General features: G+C 52.4%; 1 protein-coding gene across 2 annotated transcripts in view; it reads left to right on the top strand.

Moving 5' to 3' along the window:
• The window catches only part of LOC8039200 (tuberin), a 167598-nt gene that overhangs the window by 143801 nt on the left and 5208 nt on the right, over positions 1 to 18589 (top strand). For both annotated transcript variants that reach the window (XM_029982219.4, XM_029982218.4), the window contains exons 34-37: positions 2606 to 2695; positions 12944 to 13130; positions 14080 to 14219; positions 15004 to 15082. In XM_029982219.4, the coding sequence (XP_029838079.2) occupies positions 2606 to 2695; positions 12944 to 13130; positions 14080 to 14219; positions 15004 to 15082 (496 nt within the window). The remainder of the gene's footprint in view (positions 1 to 2605; positions 2696 to 12943; positions 13131 to 14079; positions 14220 to 15003; positions 15083 to 18589) is intronic.

The raw sequence follows: 18589 nt of genomic DNA, 5'->3' as shown, positions 1-18589 counted from the left end.
TTTTTTTTTTTTTTTGCCCGACGTGTAAACAATCGCGTATCCTTGCTTTGTTTGGCTTAGTTTTTACTCCCTTTCCTTCGCTTCGGCGCTTACTACCCCCGGTTCGTCTGCGCTAGGCCCGGGCATTTTGAGGGCCGTCTGCAACTTTGCTGTTGTTGTTGTTGTTTTCTTCCACTGTCATCTGCGATAACCTCCTATTTTCGCCTTCGATTGAGTTTCTAATCCAAAATCGTCATACGTGCTTTTTGATATTTATTAAATATATTAAGAAGTGTAAGCTCGTTACCCATTTTTATTCGAATTTTATTTGTGTACTCCGGCCGGCACGTCTGCTACGGGTCATCGTTTGTTGATCAACCGGCCGCATTCAAGAACAAGTTTGTGCGATGTGGTGCCTACCATTGCAAGAACAAGTTTGTGCGATGTGGTGGAAAATCTTTCTTCTGCTTCCTACGTCAACAAGTACTTGAATGCACTTTTAAACTGCTTCGTCAAGCAAGCGAACGAACAACCCGCCAAAGTCACTGGAAAAAGAAATTCGAAAGCAAAAAAAGGTTACTCACTGCTAGCACATATAGAAGATTGCTGCCTGCGACCAAAACATTTCTGCGACTCTTTTTTAGCGGGCAGTGTGAGCTGCACTACGTTATTTATTTCCCTTGTTTTGTTTTTAGTTCGTACCTACGCCGCGAAAGCAAATAAAGAAATGTACAACAAGCAGCTGAAAAAAAAAAAGGGTCGCTTTCTTCTTTTTTCATTAGTTTCGTCTGTTGCTTCCGCTTTGTTTGTCGTGAACTCAGCACCGGTGGCGACCACCAGCTGTTCATTTGCTGCTTTCCATTTTTCTTTCTTTTTTTCTATAAGAGCCGCAACGATCGTCGTCGTTGAAATAGTTTTTGCTAGCTTTTTTCTGTGATTCGCCGTTGTTCGCTTCTCTTTCCCGTTTCTTCTTATTTTCGTCGGGAATGGCGACACCATTTTTTCTGCAAAGTTCGGTAAGTGTTTGCACGTTCATTTTTATCCTTACTTTTTGTTTTGTTTTTATGCTCCAGCAGCTCGTGCGCTTGCTCTGGTAATATTAACACGTCGTTTTTGCATGTTTTAACGATTACGACGTAGTTCGAGAAGCTAAACGCCTTTTTTCCGCTTCCCAGACGCGTTTCAAACGCGGGGGATCCCCTGAGAGGCGTTTGAGACCGCTAAATAAACTGCTCTATCTTTGCTTATGCGCGTGTTGTTATTCGATTGTCGTTGCAGTTGCGATCAGTGGATTCCGCTTTGAAAGCGAACTGACCGCAATAAATTGTTTCTGCTGTTAGGGTGACGATACGGGGCTTGTAAAGCTCGAGGACGTCACGGAGCCTATACTTTTCCATTGCGACGACTGCTTCCGTAGACTCCGAGTCCGCTAGAGGCGCCACTGTCACGTTCGCCGCCACTCCTGTGTGTTTTCGGAGGAGTTTCCAGTATTGGCGAAGCTATATCGTATTTGGTAATAGGCTTCCTTCTCCGTCCACACAAACCCTCTTGCTCTACGATGTGCACATTACATAAATAGGAGACTTCCATAAGCGATCCGACACGTCTAGAAACTCACCGTGCAAACTTAAGAAACACTAAACTCCTAAAATCTTTTTTTTTTTTCAAGTGCACTTGTATGTCACAAAATAAACTTTCCCAGAAAAAGATTTTAATTTCTCTTTGCCGTACTGGTGTGGCAAGGGCAGCAGTAAGTCCGACTGTGATGTGTTAATGTGGAGAAATTGTGTACAGATGTGAAGAATGAATGGCACTAAGCTGCCTCGTGTCACGCAAATAAGCGCATGACCACTCCGTGGCTGTCTTCCCCCGGGGGTGCCATCTTCCACTGTTGCGTCGTAAATGCGACTTTCTCGGAGCCCGTTGGAGCGTGAGATGCACTAGACAGAGCGTGCGGAAAACACAACTGTTGAAACACGGCAGCGCCGAACAGAGCCTTGGCGCCAGCTCGCAACAAGAGAGAACCAAACATTCAAAGTATACCTCAACCCGTTGCGGCAAAGGGTTCCTCTTCTCTGCTGCTTTCCCTCGCGCTCTTTCTCTGGAGACGCCCGGAGTGGAGCGGCACCGTGTGCCCAAACACACGTTTTTCCTTCGCCGGGGGTTGGACAGAGGCACTCGAGTGTCGGCGTTCGGCTGGCAGTTGGTCTGTCAACTTTGATCGCTGGCACCTAATCGGAGGTGGTTAGGTGCGAGCCATATAACGCAATCTGTGTTCGAAATACGAATTGGTGTAATATTTATGTTGCAGGATTAATTTCGAGCTAGGGGTGATTCCGAAGTGAACCTCTCGAAATACATAGAAGCACGCTCCAAAGTTCCTCCCGACTCGAAATGTATCTCGCAATGTAATTATCAATCAGGCCGCAATATTTCTTTGGGGTATATTCAATTTTTTTTTTTTTGGGGGGGGGGGGGCAGAGTTTTATACCCCGTAAGTGTTCGACAATTTATATTCAGATCCACGATTATCTCCGTTCCTTCTTTCTTGGGGCTGATCGTAGCACCGAAAAGTTTTCTAAATTTGCTCTCACTTTTTTTTTTGTTCCTTTTGCAACATTTGCAGGATCGCAGCTCCAATTCCGGGAACGCGCTGGATTTCGTGCCGACCTACGAAACTCACAAGATTGGCGTGGTGTACGTCGGCCCAGGACAGGTAACCAAGACAGGTTCCCAAATGATCCGAGCACAGCGCAACTGATTTCATCCTGATGCCACGCGATGTTGCAGTCGCGTGACATAATGACATCACGCAACACTGTGGCATGGCGCCATGTCACGTGGCATTACTATGTCACGTGACACAGTGACGTAACACAGTCACGTGATGTCATGCGACATCATGCAATGTGAGGGCGTCACATGACTGTGTGATGTCATATGACATCATGACATCGTAGTACTCGGTTTTGTGACACCGTGATAACGCAGGGTAATGTCACACGTTGAAATAGTATGAAAAAAGCGCGAAAACATTGTGGTGTCACGTGACCAAGCTCCGAGACGTCATGCTGCCACGTGACACTGTGACGTCATAGTGTTGAGCGGGGTCACAAGACGGTTCCTTGTGACTGTGTCTCGTGGCGGTTCTTTGTGACAGTTCTTCGTGGCTGTGTTCTCAGAGAATTTGGCCGACGAAACATTGTACTAAAAACAAAACCTTGTTCCTTGCGCACATCCAAACAGAAGTTGTGTGGCCACCTAGCATGGACTCGGGTGGTCTACAAGGTCACAATGGGAGCTGTCACTTTACAAAACTGAGTTTCGGAGGCCGTTTGAACCCATTCTAAACTGCTTCTGACACCCTTAAAAAGGTTTCTTTTTTTTCCTATAGAGAGTATGTAATTGATTCTCTACTGCAGGTGAAATCCAATACCGAAATACTTCTTCGACAAAAGTTGAAGCTCTTGACTTGCACGCAGGCGCCATGTTTTTTTGCCCAGCCTAGATTGTTCTTCGTGAGATAAAAGAATCTCCAAAAGATGCATATGCAAAGTTTACACTCGTAGTAGGAACGCAGCTTGACTTAAGTCAAGGGCAACTGCACTAAAAAATTGACCGCATCTCCACATGGTGAATGATGTTGATTGGGGCGAAGCTCTGGTGGTACTTCTCTGCGTAGACGCTTAGCCGCAGCATGCCGAGCTTTTTGTTCGTTTTCATCCATGTCAGAAAGAGAATGTGTGGTATGGAACGTGGTTATATACGCATTTGACCGCAGCGCCCTCTCGTCTATAAATGTTGGGCCAATGCATGTAAAGTCTAACGTGATGATATACGCGTTTGACCGCAGCGCCCTCTCCTGTATAGACGTTAAGCGGCTACATGCAACGTTCCATCCATGACATCCCCAGCTCTTGAGTTACTACCACATCTCAAAGCCCCCTACTCGTCCCGCAGTCGTGGCCGAGTGGTTAAGGCGATGGACTAGAAATTCATTGGGGTCTCCCTGCACAGGATCGAATCCTGTCGACTGTGCAAACAATTTTTTTTTTCCATCATTTTTTATCCTAAATTTTTTTGCCCTACATGAGCACGTGCTCACGTGCTTGTGAGCACGTGAGTTCATTAGCACAATCACGAGCACGAGCACCAGCAAGATCGATGTGAGCACGGACGCCGGACGGACAAGGCTAGAGCCTAAGGAGCTTCCCCCTAAAAGGCGACCCTATAGAAATGGCTGAGATCGCTTTAAAGGGATACTTCAGCGAAATTTGAAATATTCCCGTCGTGTTCAAAAATAGGTTGAATATGATCCACAATATCCGTAAATGACAATCGCACGTTTGTATTTTGAGCCTGGTGGCAGTATTTTTCGTTATAAACGGCCCACTCTGGCAAGCGCTCGGAGAAGGCCCAGCTTAGAGCACGTGACATCCAACGCAATCGTGACGTAGATCGTCTCAAGGCGAGCAAAGCTACGGCGAGGCTGACGTCGGGAGGATGGCCTAGTCGTTCCAGCCACCGAAGCGGCTGCTTTTGTACGAATTTTGAGTGACGGGTTAATCTTCTATAATCTTCTAGGGGGACAATAGCGACTTTTAGCGACACACAAAAGGGATTCTCGGGAAAAGGGGAGTTCCTCCTTCCCCCCTTCTCTCGTCGTGGCCGGAGACGAGACAACCTCCGTCACTAGCTGTCAAGGTTCCTAGACGAGCATTACAAACGAGGCGTTAGCGACATCCACCAGGTGCTCTTTGCTAATCGTTTAATTCGTTTTAAAATTCCTTTTCGAGACTTTTTTAACAAGATATTGGTATTTTCCATGTGATACTGCTCTTTTGAACACATATAGACCAAAAAATGAGCGCCGAAATTTCGTTGTAGTATCCCTTTAAGGGGTTCAAAATACGGTAACACCCAAATTATGGTGTCAAACCAACGCCGCATTACTGATTAAAAACCAATATTAAAAATTTTCTAGCGGCTCAGTTGGCTGCCCGAAAGCGGGCGAGCAACACTAGCACCGAGTGAGCTAGTGAAGCAACACTGGGCAATGACGTAGGTTTCGTCCTATGCTCTCGTACGAACGCCGCGGGCGTTTTGTTTCTTGTGGAATTCTGCGATTCTGGTGACGGCAAGAGGTGCTTACCGCATTATTTTGTGTTCTCCTATTTTTATTTGCATCCTGGCAGTTCATTTTTCTCCAGAATAGCTTCCGCGACCTTGGGGAAGAGAGCAAAGCGGTGCTGCTCGCCTGTGCGTCGCGGAGCCGGAGAGACTTGCCAGACTCACGTTGGGCAATGTCGAGCACAACATTGTAGTGCTGTGGGTTGCATTAACAATCCTGTGCACAACCCAGAGCTGCAGTTCCACCAGTTCCCAAGAGACCGGAAGAGGCACAAGGTGTGGGTTGGTGCCAATTGCGGGATAGACTTCGGAAGACCGTATACTCTGGGCTCCAACGCAAAACTCTGCTCCCAGCACTTTACGTCAGACACCTACACACAGGATCTGCGGCTGTTCACTGCTGCGGGTTTCTCCACGAAACACGCGTCTTTGAAGAATGTGTGCCGTCGCTGTTTGCGTACTGTCCGTCGGCTGCTCCAGCACGAGCGGCCGATCTAACTAGCGCGCACATAAAGGCACTTGGCTTTAACAACTTAGAGCGCTTGTGGATACAATTCTGTCCATCTCTTTTCCATTTCTTCTTTTTCTCTCTGTCCGTGAGCAAAAGCAAATACAGTCACGCTGCACCGGCACTGGCCGCATCATATTTATAGCAGTCAGATTCGCTATTCGGCCGCCTAATTTATAAATACACACTAAAACTTACTACATTTGGTGCATATTAACAAAGTGCAGCGGTAAAAAAAAAAGTCTGAAGACGCCTAAGCACTTCTTATGAGTTATGAATGTGAAAGCATGATGTCCAATGGAACGCTGCGGAGTGATCCGCGGAGCTTTGTGGCGCGAGTAATGTTTTCGAGTTGTGGCAGAAGCACCAATGATGATGTGAATGATGGAGGCATGTTGGTCGGCGGCGAGACGAGCAGAAGCCTTCGAGCGCGCGCCGTGTCTGTTTTAATTGCTGCGAAGCCCGTAGTGGCATGGGGTTGCGGCGGTTAGTTTTATCGGCGCGCTGGTGGCACAGACATGCAGCACCATCTGGTGGCGGTCGTTGAAACTGACAGGCGCAGCGGCCAATGGGAGTCCGTCGCGGCATGTTGGTCGGCGGCGAGACGAGCAGAAGCCTTCGAGCGCGCCCCAGCGTGTCCGTATTAATTGCTGCGGGGCCCGTAGTGGCATGGGGTTGCGGCGGTTAGTTTTATCGGCGCACTGGCGGCACAGACATGCAGCACCATCTGGTGGCGGTCGTTGAAACTGACAGGCGCAGCGGCCAATGGGAGTTCGTCGCGGCATGTTGGTCGGCAGCGAGACGAGCAGAAGCCTTCGAGCGCGCGTTAACGTGTCCGTTTTAATTGCTGCGGAGCCCGTAGTGGCATGGGGTTGTGGCGGTTAGTTTTATCGGCGCGCTGGTGGCACAGACATTGTGGGAATTAAAAGGAGGGAGGATTACGCACCTTTACGTCCGGGGACCGGTCCGGTGCTCAAAGGGGAAATCCGATGCCCGTCCCACCGCGCGGCCGACGGCTACTACCAGCGAGGGTGGTCGCCGCGCCGGGTTCGGCCAACGCCATGCCAACAACGATGATCCCGGTATCCAAGAGCGTTTATTGAGTACCAGAGGTCCCCAACAAGACACTGCGGTCAAGCGAGCCGCCGCGGGCACAGTGTGCCCGCATCGCCCACCGACCTGAGAGCCAAAGGGGTAATTGCGAGCGGAGTTATCGCCGATCGGGCGAGCTCACGCCGCTACCCCTCTTCGCAGGAGTTTGGGGCTGGGGCTCTGGTCAGACGGACGTCCACAGGTAGTGGGGACGCCGACTGTCAGAGCCAAGGGAATCACTAGCGTGGAGTCATCGCCGGTCGGACGAGCTCGCGCTGCGACTCGACCCGTTGCCCGGAGTCCAATCCAGGACTCCCCGACCACACGGCCGTCCACTCGGAGGGCAGGCCCGACTCTCCCTCCCGCGATGTCGCTGTTCCCCCGAAATCGGGGAGACGCGCGGAGGAGTGCGAGAGAGCAGGTCAGCATGGTGACGTAGTCTCTCCGACACGATACGGAGCGACCGGGCTCGAAGTCAAACGGCTTCGCCCGGAGCGTCCTCGGCTTATGCCTTCTCGGGGGAGGGAAACCAGTGGCTCCCACAACATGCAGCACCATCTGGTGGCGGTCGTTGAAACTGACAGGCGCAGCGGCCAATGGGAGTCCGTCGCGGCATGTTGGTCGGCGGCGAGACGAGCAGAAGCCTTCGAGCGCGCGCCAACGTGTCCGTTTTAATTGCTGCGGGGCCCGTAGTGGCATGGGGTTGCGGCGGTTAGTTTTATTGGCGCACTGGCGGCACAGACATGCAGCACCATCTGGTGGCGGTCATTGAAACTGGCAGGCGCAGCGGCCAATGGGAGTCCGTCGCGGCATGTTGGTCGGCAGCGAGACGAGCAGAAGCCTTCGAGCGCGCGCCAACGTGTCCGTTTTAATTGCTGCGAAGCCCGTAGTGGCATGGGGTTGCGGCGGTTAGTTTTATCGGCGCGCTGGCGGCACAGACATGCAGCACCATCTGGTGGCGGTCGTTGAAACTGACAGGCGCAGCGGCCCATGGGAGTCCGTTGCGGCATGTTGGTCGGCGGCGAGACGAGCAGAAGCCTTCGAGCGTGCGCCAACGTGTCCGTTTTAATTGCTGCGAAGCCCGTAGTGGCATGGGGTTGCGGCGGTTAGTTTTATCGGCGCGCTGGCGGCACAGACATGCAGCACCATCTGGTGGCGGTCGTTGAAACTGACAGGCGCAGCGGCCAATGGGAGTCCGTCGCGGCATGTTGGTCGGCAGCAAGACGAGCAGAAGCCTTCGAGCGCACGCCAACGTGTCTGTTTTAATTGCTGCGAAGCCCGTACTGGCATGGGGTTGCGGCGGTTAGTTTTATCGGCGCGCTGGTGGCACTAGAGTGCCTTCATACACACGCGCTTTTGCTTGAGTGGTGACATCTCAGCCATTTTTCCACCCAATTGTTTTTTATGCATTTTGAAGTGCGCGCAATCCGGGGTCACTCAGCTCGAGCGCGTACCTTTGGCTAATGCAGACGCCATTTTACCGCCCAAGTCACACACCGAGTGCGCGAGAGCGTCACGCACTGGCACATTCAGGGCAACAATGGTTGTCTTCACCCTGAGACAGACAGACATGTAGGCACCCTAGGTGGCACAGACATGCAGCACCATCTGGTGGCGGTCGTTGAAACTGACAGGCGCAGCGGCCAATGGGAGTCCGTCGCGGCATGTTGGTCGGCAGCGAGACGAGCAGAAGCCTTCGAGCGCGCGCCAACGTGTCCGTTTTAATTGCTGTGAAGCCCGTAGTGGCATGGGGTTGCGGCGGTTAGTTTTATCGGCGCGCTGGCGGCAAAGACATGCAGCACCATCTGGTGGCGGTCGTTGAAACTGACAGGCGCAGCGGCCAATGGGAGTCCGTCGCGGCATGTTGGTCGGCGGCGAGACGAGCAGAAGCCTTCGAGCGCGCGCCAACGTGTCTGTTTTAATTGCTGCGAAGCCCGTAGTGGCATGGGGTTGCGGCGGTTAGTTTTATCGGCGCGCTGGTGGCACAGACATGCAGCACCATCTGGTGGCGGTCGTTGAAACTGACAGGCGCAGCGGCCAATGGGAGTCCGTCGCGGCATGTTGGTCGGCAGCGAGACGAGCAGAAGCCTTCGAGCGCGCGCCAATGTGTCCGTTTTAATTGCTGCGAAGCCCGTAGTGGCATGGGGTTGCGGCGGTTAGTTTTATCGGCGCGCTGGTGGCACAGACATGCAGCACCATCTGGTGGCGGTCGTTGAAACTGACAGGCGCAGCGGCCAATGGGAGTCCGTCGCGGCATGTTGGTCGGCGGCGAGACGAGCAGAAGCCTTTGAGCGCGCGCCAACGTGTCCGTTTTACTTGCTGCGGGGCCCGTAGTGGCATGGGGTTGCGGCAGTTAGTTTTATCGGCGCGCTGGTGGCACAGACATGCAGCACCATCTGGTGGCGGTCGTTGAAACTGACAGGCGCAGCGGCCAATGGGAGTCCGTCGCGGCATGTTGGTCGGCGGCGAGACGAGCAGAAGCCTTCGAGCGCGCGCCAACGTGTCTGTTTTAATTGCTGCGAAGCCCGTAGTGGCATGGGGTTGCGGCGGTTAGTTTTATCGGCGCGCTGGTGGCACAGACATGCAGCACCATCTGGTGGCGGTCGTTGAAACTGACAGGCGCAGCGGCCAATGGGAGTCCGTCGCGGCATGTTGGTCGGCGGCGAGACGAGCAGAAGCCTTTGAGCGCGCGCCAACGTGTCCGTTTTACTTGCTGCGGGGCCCGTAGTGGCATGGGGTTGCGGCAGTTAGTTTTATCGGCGCACTGGCGGCACAGACATGCAGCACCATCTGGTGGCGGTCGTTGAAACTGACAGGCGCAGCGGCCAATGGGAGTCCGTCGCGGCATGTTGGTCGGCAGCGAGACGAGCAGAAGCCTTCGAGCGCGCGCCAACGTGTCCGTTTTAATTGCTGCGAAGCCCGTAGTGGCATGGGGTTGCGGCGGTTAGTTTTATCGGCGCGCTGGTGGCACAGACATGCAGCACCATCTGGTGGCGGTCGTTGAAACTGACAGGCGCAGCCGCCAATGGGAGTCCGTCGCGGCATGTTGGTTGGCGGCGAGACAAGCAGAAGCCTTCGAGCGCGCGTCAACGTGTCCGTTTTAATTGCTGCGAAGCCCGTAGTGGCATGGGGTTGCGGCGGTTAGTTTTATCGGCGCGCTGGCGGCACAGACATGCAGCACCATCTGGTGGCGGTCGTTGAAACTGACAGGCGCAGCGGCCAATGGGAGTCCGTCGCGGCATGTTGGTCGGCAGCGAGACGAGCAGAAGCCTTCGAGCGCGCGCCAACGTGTCCGTTTTAATTGCTGCGAAGCCCGTAGTGGCATGGGGTTGCGGCGGTTAGTTTTATTGGCGCGCTGGCGGCACAGACATGCAGCACCATCTGGTGGCGGTCGTTGAAACTGACAGGCGCAGCCGCCAATGGGAGTCCGTCGCGGCATGTTGGTTGGCGGCGAGACGAGCAGAAGCCTTCGAGCGCGCGCCAACGTGTCTGTTTTAATTGCTGCGAAGCCCGTAGTGGCATGGGGTTGCGGCGGTTAGTTTTATCGGCGCGCTGGTGGCACAGACATGCAGCACCATCTGGTGGCGGTCGTTGAAACTGACAGGCGCAGCGGCCAATGGGAGTCCGTCGCGGCATGTTGGTCGGCGGCGAGACGAGCAGAAGCCTTTGAGCGCGCGCCAACGTGTCCGTTTTAATTGCTGCGGGGCCCGTAGTGGCATGGGGTTGCGGCAGTTAGTTTTATCGGCGCACTGGCGGCACAGACATGCAGCACCATCTGGTGGCGGTCGTTGAAACTGACAGGCGCAGCGGCCAATGGGAGTCCGTCGCGGCATGTTGGTCGGCAGCGAGACGAGCAGAAGCCTTCGAGCGCGCGCCGTGTCCGTTTTAATTGCTGCGAAGCCCGTAGTGGCATGGGGTTGCGGCGGTTAGTTTTATCGGCGCGCTGGCAGCACAGACATGCAGCACCATCTGGTGGCGGTCGTTGAAACTGACAGGCGCAGCGGCCAATGGGAGTCCGTCGCGGCATGTTGGTCGGCAGCGAGACGAGCAGAAGCCTTCGAGCGCGCGCCGTGTCCGTTTTAATTGCTGCGGGGCCCGTAGTGGCATGGGGTTGCGGCGGTTAGTTTTATTGGCGCACTGGCGGCACAGACATGCAGCACCATCTGGTGGCGGTCGTTGAAACTGGCAGGCGCAGCGGCCAATGGGAGTCCGTCGCGGCATGTTGGTCGGCAGCGAGACGAGCAGAAGCCTTCGAGCGCGCGCCAACGTGTCCGTTTTAATTGCTGCGAAGCCCGTAGTGGCATGGGGTTGCGGCGGTTAGTTTTATCGGCGCGCTGGCGGCACAGACATGCAGCACCATCTGGTGGCGGTCGTTGAAACTGACAGGCGCAGCCGCCAATGGGAGTCCGTCGCGGCATGTTGGTTGGCGGCGAGACAAGCAGAAGCCTTCGAGCGCGCGCCAACGTGTCCGTTTTAATTGCTGCAAAGCCCGTAGTGGCATGGGGTTGCGGCGGTTAGTTTTATCAGCGCACTGGCGGCACAGACATGCAGCACCATCTGGTGGCGGTCGTTGAAACTGACAGGCGCAGCGGCCAATGGGAGTCCGTCGCGGCATGTTGGTCGGCAGCGAGACGAGCAGAAGCCTTCGAGCGCGCGCCAACGTGTCCGTTTTAATTGCTGCGAAGCCCGTAGTGGCATGGGGTTGCGGCGGTTAGTTTTATCGGCGCGCTGGCGGCACAGACATGCAGCACCATCTGGTGGCGGTCGTTGAAACTGACAGGCGCAGCCGCCAATGGGAGTCTGTCGCGGCATGTTGTTCGGCGGCGAGACGAGCAGAAGCCTTCGAGCGCGCGCCAACGTGTCCGTTTTAATTGCTGCGAAGCCCGTAGTGGCATGGGGTTGCGGCGGTTAGTTTTATCGGCGCGCTGGCGGCACAGACATGCAGCACCATCTGGTGGCGGTCGTTGAAACTGACAGGCGCAGCGGCCAATGGGAGTCCGTCGCGGCATGTTGGTCGGCGGCGAGACGAGCAGAAGCCTTCGAGCGCGCGCCAATGTGTCCGTTTTAATTGCTGCGGGGCCCGTAGTGGCATGGGGTTGCGGCGGTTAGTTTTATCGGCGCGCTGGCGGCCCAGACATGCAGCGCCATCTGGTGACAGTCGTTGAAACTGACAGGCGCAGCAGCCAATGGGAGTCCGTCGCCACGCACCAGCCAATGGGACCTTTGGGATCAGAGAAACTAGGTGCCATTTTCGCACTTCAAACTGATGACGTTAGCTCGCTTAATGAGACAGTTAATGCTTCCGCATTTAAAAAAAATGTGCAACTTACCTTCTATGTTGAACTCTACGTGCGACTGAGCCGGCAGTGTCGGTGCGTCGGCTCGGCAGAGCGGGACGAGAACTATGTCATGCCATCGACGCGCCACTGATTATCAGTGTTGCCAAGCTGCTTGAGCCGGTAGTTTCGATTTCGCCGTGCCACCGGAATGAAACTTGGATACGCGATATCTACAAAACCAGACACACTACCGCAAAACAAATTATATTTCGTGATTCAGGATTGCCGAATTCGGCTAAACATACCATAACTTAAAAATTGTAAAAATGGAGTGGAGTTGCCTTTTAAGTCGTGGTGGGAGGTTCCACGCACAATTCCTTTGCAAAAGATGTTAGCATCGTAAATACTAGTCGGCGATCAGTGACCATTTCCACGCAGAGAGAGCGGAACCGGGAGACGAAAGAAAGGCGGTCGATTGGTCGGGCAAGCACGTAGCTTCCACTGCACTGTCAGCTTAGGGGTGAAAGCAGTACAGTGGAATCTCATCAATTTGAACCTGAGGGGAACCAAAACTTTCTTTGAATAATGCACAGTTCAAATTACTGGGAGTTTCCTCCCTAGAAACACATAGGACAAGACCTGCACTTTAGTTTAAATTATCCACGAGTTTGAATTAAGATATTTTGAATTAACAAGAGTTAACTATACTGGCTCAACTAAAGCCCCTCGACGTCTTGGTTTGCCTCGCGAATAGCGTCGACGCACGTGGCCCATGCCTCGTGCTGTCCTTGGAAGCGAGTGGCGGTGGAGCATTCGCTCGTGACACGTGACTGGCGCGTTTGCGCAACCGCTGTCTTTGGGCGCTCGCGAGAAATGCAAACCATAGATTTTGTCAAGGGGCTTTGTGCTGGACCTCTTTTTCTTCGTACCCTTGTCGTCCTCTCGTCGAAACCAGGCCCAGTCGGAGACGGCGATGCTCTCGAACCGGAGCGGCTCGGAGCGCTACACTCGATTCCTGCTGGGCCTCGGACGCACGGTGTGCTTGCGGGACCTGGACACCAAGGCCACCTACACGGGAGGGCTGGACGTGCGCGGCGCGGACGGCAAGTACTCCATCAGCTGGCAGGACGACATCATGCAGGGTGAGCTCACATTCCCTCGCTTCCGGGCTGCGTCCGTTCGTTTCATCTTTTGCTCGGAAGAGTGGCTTGTTTTCTGGGCTGAAGTCTGCGTCTGGCATGTGGTTAGTGGGGGCCAATCGGGGCTGTAAAAAAAAGGGTTTTTCTTAGATCGCAGGTACCCAAACCGAGTTCCTTGGAACCCAGAACTGGCCACAGGGTACCCTTAAGGGTTCTACAAGCTCCTTAGCCCTGCCGTTAAGGTTTTCTTCCAGTTTAAGCATTACCTTAGAACAGGGGTCGACAACCGGCAGTCTGCGAGGAAATATAATATGGCCCCAGGCATGCCGCCAGAAATTACGCTTCCCCCACTTTTCTCAAAGGCACGTGCCACAATCTCCAGGGCAAAAAGTATGTTTTTGTTTTTGCAAGCCTGGTCAATCGGACGTATTAACTTAGGACGAATTCAAAAGATTGACTAGATCTGGTGTGCTAATCAGCTGACCCCCAAATAGACAATAAGCTCAAGAATGCATTCGCAGCCAACGACTTCATTAAATGTTCTGCTGGTGGGCATTAACTGAATTAACTGAAAAAGTAGAACATCATCCGTGGGACCAAGTTTCACCGATGTTTTACTTATAAGTTGGAAACATATGCACATGATGCTTTGAGAGGGTCAAATACAAATTGCCATTGTATCAGAATTGTTTTTCTGAGCTATGTAGTTTTCTTTTCTCAGTTTTTCTATTAAGTTCAGAGAGCTTTACAGTTCATTTTATCTTGCGTGTGAACAAAGCTCACACGAAAGATCACATGAGCGCGTCGCCCCGATCGGTGCTCGTGCTGCACGAGCGCGTATGCTCGGCTGGGATGTCGAGAGCCCAAAGCTCGCTCTTGCAGGTTCTGGCATGCCCGCACTGAAACTGAAACGAAGTACAGCTGCTGAATCTTTTTTTTACGGGGCTGGCAGTGATCTTCCACGTGGCCACGCTGATGCCCAACAAGGAGAACGACCGGCAACGCAGCGACAAGAAGCGCCACATCGGCAATGACTACGTCATGGTGCTCTACAACGACAGCTCCGAGTCCTGCGACAGGGAAACTTTCCGGGTAAGCGGGACACCTTCGTCGCCCTCGCCTCCGGCCCGCTAGGAAGTCGCAGGCAGTTGCGACGCAAGTCAGGCGTGGTGAAGTCAGAAGTGTATTGTATTTGTTTTATTCATTTACTGTATTTACTTGAGTAATAGCCGCACTGTTTATGAAGAAAACTTGAGGGCTCGCATTTGCGCTGAGCACGCGGATTGCCAATCACTGCGTTTGACAGCGTGATTCCAGCAATTTACAAGATAGAGTAGCGTCCTTACACGAAGATACCACCTGAAAAGATGGCAATTTTGTAGACAACCATGTTCTCGATCTAGCTATTCACTGTTTATGTGCAATGGGATGATTGGCTGGATATGTGTTCTGCAGGGAAGTAGACGCAAGGACCTTGTTCACAAATAGGGGGGCTATTACTCGAGTAAATATGGTGTTTCAATCTTTGAACAATAGAGAATTGTCTCAGTGCTGCAGCAAAAGGTAAGACTAAAAGTCACCTGACGAGGCCCCTAGCACCAGAGTCACTTTTGTATGTACGGTAGTCATGGACAGGGTAAGCAAGACAGGGCATCAATTTCGTACGACTTAAAGGACTCGTTGCAATGATTTAATAATAAACATTGGAGCAAGTCGAGCCAAGCAGTGAATGTTGCTTTAGTTCATCCTTGTCTTTAAAGCTGAAGTGTAAAGGTTCCGTCTGTCAGAAATGCCACTTTTTTGTTGAAGAATTCGTTTGAGAAGTCCCCCCTTTTTTTTCCAAACCGAATTTAATGTTCTCCTTTCCTCCATGCAGGGCGAATTTCACCATGCCTTCGTGATCATAGAACCGTGGAAGCTGGGCAACAACTTGGTGACTCTCGAGGGAAAAGCAGGTGACTGGGGGTGACTAAAAGTGATGGAATGCTATCACTTGATGCCTTGCATCGCTCATGAACCACTCCATTTCTTTATTTTGCGTGCCGAATCCATTAGCTTGAGTTCTATAGCCTTGGTGTCCGAAATGCTACTCTCTGTGATGTGTACCATAATTTCCTACGTACGAGCCACGGGCGTTTAAGAAATCTTCTATCAGTCTGTCTTACACAGCAATGCCACTTGAAGGCTTCTTTTTTTTTCTACAAGTATGAACGTTAATTGTTGAAATTGTCCAAAGGGGTTTCGTTTCTCCTTCAATTTGTTGACGAGAATGTTGAAACTCGCTCTTGTTTGCGCATGCATTGCGATCACAAAACCCATATGAGGACTTTTCAATGCAGTTTGCCATGCGAACCGTGCAAGTATATAGGTAGGTAGATGCGACTTATGCAAAGACACGACATGAATACCAACTTCTTCTCTCGAAACACCCTTTTATAGGGGACTTTGACTTACACAAAGATGCGACTTGTACATGAACTTTTTTTTTAGAACGGCGGTTTAGAAGGGAGTGTGACTTGTACAAACGTGAGTTTTATTGGCGACTCCAGCGAACTATAGGGGGCGCACTGGTCAGGAAAAATGGCAGACGAAAGGAGGTCGGTTTCATCGTTCCACACGCGAAACACCTTGATTGTTTGCATTGCGGCGTAGAAATGGAGCTATATGTGGAAGCAAAGGGGCCTTTTGGATGTTAAAAACTTTTCTTCTACCGTATATTGCCGCGTATAAGATGACCCGAATATGAGTCGACCCCCCTAATGCTGGACAACCGCTAACCAAAAAAAAGATTTTTTTTTTTTTTTTTTAAAAGTGCAAGTTATGCCAAATGAATATCATATTTATTCACATAGAGGTAGATGAGGTCTCCCTATGAGCTCGTGCCTCACTTGACGTCACTCGTGACGATGACGCAGTCACTGCTGTCGTTGCCTTGTGGGTCAGAGGGGCCGGACGGGGGAAGCGGCGTTGAAATCCTGCACTTGGAGAACGCTGCACGAACCATGTCCGCAGGCAGCCCGTACCAGGCATCATTCACCCACTGGGCCACAGTGCTCAACGAGGCAAGCTTCACACGACCTGTCGGCGTCTTGGGGTTGTCCTCCTGGGCCATCCACTCGTCGTAGAAGGCCCCGACGCGGTCCTTGAAGGGCTTGTTAAGAACTACGTCAGGGGGTTGAACGACAGATGTCAACCCCCCGGAATGATGACCAGGTCGCATCCTTCGTTGGCGATCGTCTTCTTGACACGGTCCGTAATGTGTCCACGGAAAGAATCCAAGACGAGCATGCTCCGGGGCTTTAAGAGGGCACCCGGACGCCTACACCAGACGAGCCGAAACCACTCCAAGACGGTCTCCTCATTGAAAAAACCTTTCTCGTTGACGCGAACAATCACCTTCGGCGGAAACTGTTCGTTTTTCGGCATTGTTTTCCACTTAAACACCAGGTACGGGGGCAGCTTGTGGCCATCGGCCGTGCAGCACAACATTGCGGTAAAGCAATTGTGTTCGTTCCCCGTTGTTAGCAAATTCACCTGGTGACAACCATTTTTGGCGACGGTTCTTCTGCTTGGCATGTCGAACTAAACCGGCGTCTGATTGGCGTTGCCGATCTGGCCGAGCATGAAGCTGTTCCGCGTTCGGAGGTCATCAACGTAGCGATGGAACTCCTGCAGCTTTTCCTCGTAGGCATCCGGCAGCTTCTGGCACACAGTCGTTCGCCTTCTCAGGCTTAGCCCATTGCACTTCATGAAGTTGGTCACCCACTTCTTCGATATCTTAAACTTGGTGCGCGCAATGTTCAGTTTCGTAGCAACTGCACGTGCCTTGCACTCAATATCTTCATACGAAACAGTGAGGCTTTTGCATCAATGGTCAACGACCCACTTTCGGACAGCCTCTTCGACGGCAGGAAACTGTCCCTGCTTGGGCCTACGAAAGGAGCGTCTCGTACCGGCGCATGCGAAGATTTGATCGCGTTGCCGCCGCCATCCTCTAACACACTTTTCAGAGACGCCAAAGTGCCGCTCAGCTGCTACGATATTTTCCGCTTTGGCAAAGAGGATGACTTTTCGTTTGAACAACGCGCTGTACTGGCAGCGAGCTTGCGGTGGCATTTTCGTCCGACGCAGTCTTCTGAACGAGCGAAGAAAGAAAGGATGGCGACGATGGTGCGCCCGTTTTCTTTTCGGCGTGCCTAGGGACAAAATCACATATTTTCCCTACGAAGTTCCGACTGAGTTTCTCGGGCAGTGATGAGTGCTTTTTCGTGCCAGTATAATATTTCTCTGTTTTTTAAATATATCACTAGATATAAAAATATGTTTTAAGTTCCGAAATAAAGTCACCCAGACGTTGTCTTTGACTGCGAATACGAAACTATGTCTTTATGTAGTGAAAAGTCCGTAGAACCCTTCATTCGGCTCAGAATGCATGTAAACCCGCATATAGGTCGATCAAATCCGCGTATTGGTCGAACCCCCTAATTTGAGCCACCCATTTCTGGAAAAAGAGGTTGTCTTATACGCGGCAATATAAGGTAGTCGGTGTGTAAGAGTAGCCGCAGTTACACGAATGTGACTTGAGCGCGTCGACTCCAATCGTCCTTCGAATGAAGCCGACACGTCATTGTTTACACGGAGGCGCCACGCCGCACAAAACCTCAAAGTTAAAGCTGCGTTTCCAGCACCAGCCGCATCACGTAACCACGTTTTCCAATGCTTCGCACGCAGAGGCCCTTTCGACACTTTCGACGAATGTAAAGATTGTGCCCGCTTTTTTTGATGCTGTGCAAGAGGTTATGAGACGGGAGAAACATCAAAACCCGAGCATTTTGGGCTCCAGGCTGGGCCACCGGGAGCAAGATCGTTTTCGTTTGCTCTGAGGACGCCACCTCGCCAAGCCTCGACAGCTACAACCGAACCCCGAGGTCGAAAGGCTCTGGCGCTGGCAGGAACAACACCAATGTAGGAGCCGCTCGCTCTGCGGTACCATGCAGTGCTCGGAGCTTTCGGCATCATTCGTGCTCGCACCGAAGCCTCTGGGGACTTCCTCGGACGCGCGAGTCATAATTCGTGAGGCTCAGACGGGGACCACCCTCACTGTGCAGCTCAGCTGTATTCCGCTCGCTCGTGATGGCATGATGGCACTAAAAGCTCGTGTCTCTTCTCGCGAGAAAATTACGGGCAACCACACGGGACCGCTTTTTACGTTCGCCGACGAGTTTGGCCGCTGCCGTGCTGTCAGCTGTTCACTCGTTCCCGCAGCGAGCACTTTCCCATAATAATCGTTCCCGCACAAGCACACATTCCTACGAATGTGTGCTTGTGCGAATTTAAACAGGTGCTGAACAAAACTTCAATGTTATTGGCATAATATTGATGTTTTGCCTGACTTGTTGGATAGAGCAAACTTTTTCGAGTCGTTCGATCCTCAAAAATCAGATCTTCGCATAAATTAGTGC

The sequence above is a fragment of the Ixodes scapularis genome, unplaced genomic scaffold, assembly GCF_016920785.2.
Source record: "Ixodes scapularis isolate PalLabHiFi unplaced genomic scaffold, ASM1692078v2 PGA_scaffold13__105_contigs__length_92229423, whole genome shotgun sequence".
Taxonomy (NCBI): domain Eukaryota; kingdom Metazoa; phylum Arthropoda; class Arachnida; order Ixodida; family Ixodidae; genus Ixodes; species Ixodes scapularis.
The sequence above is the reverse complement of the archived record's forward strand: the minus strand, read 5'-3'. Positions and strand labels throughout refer to the sequence as shown.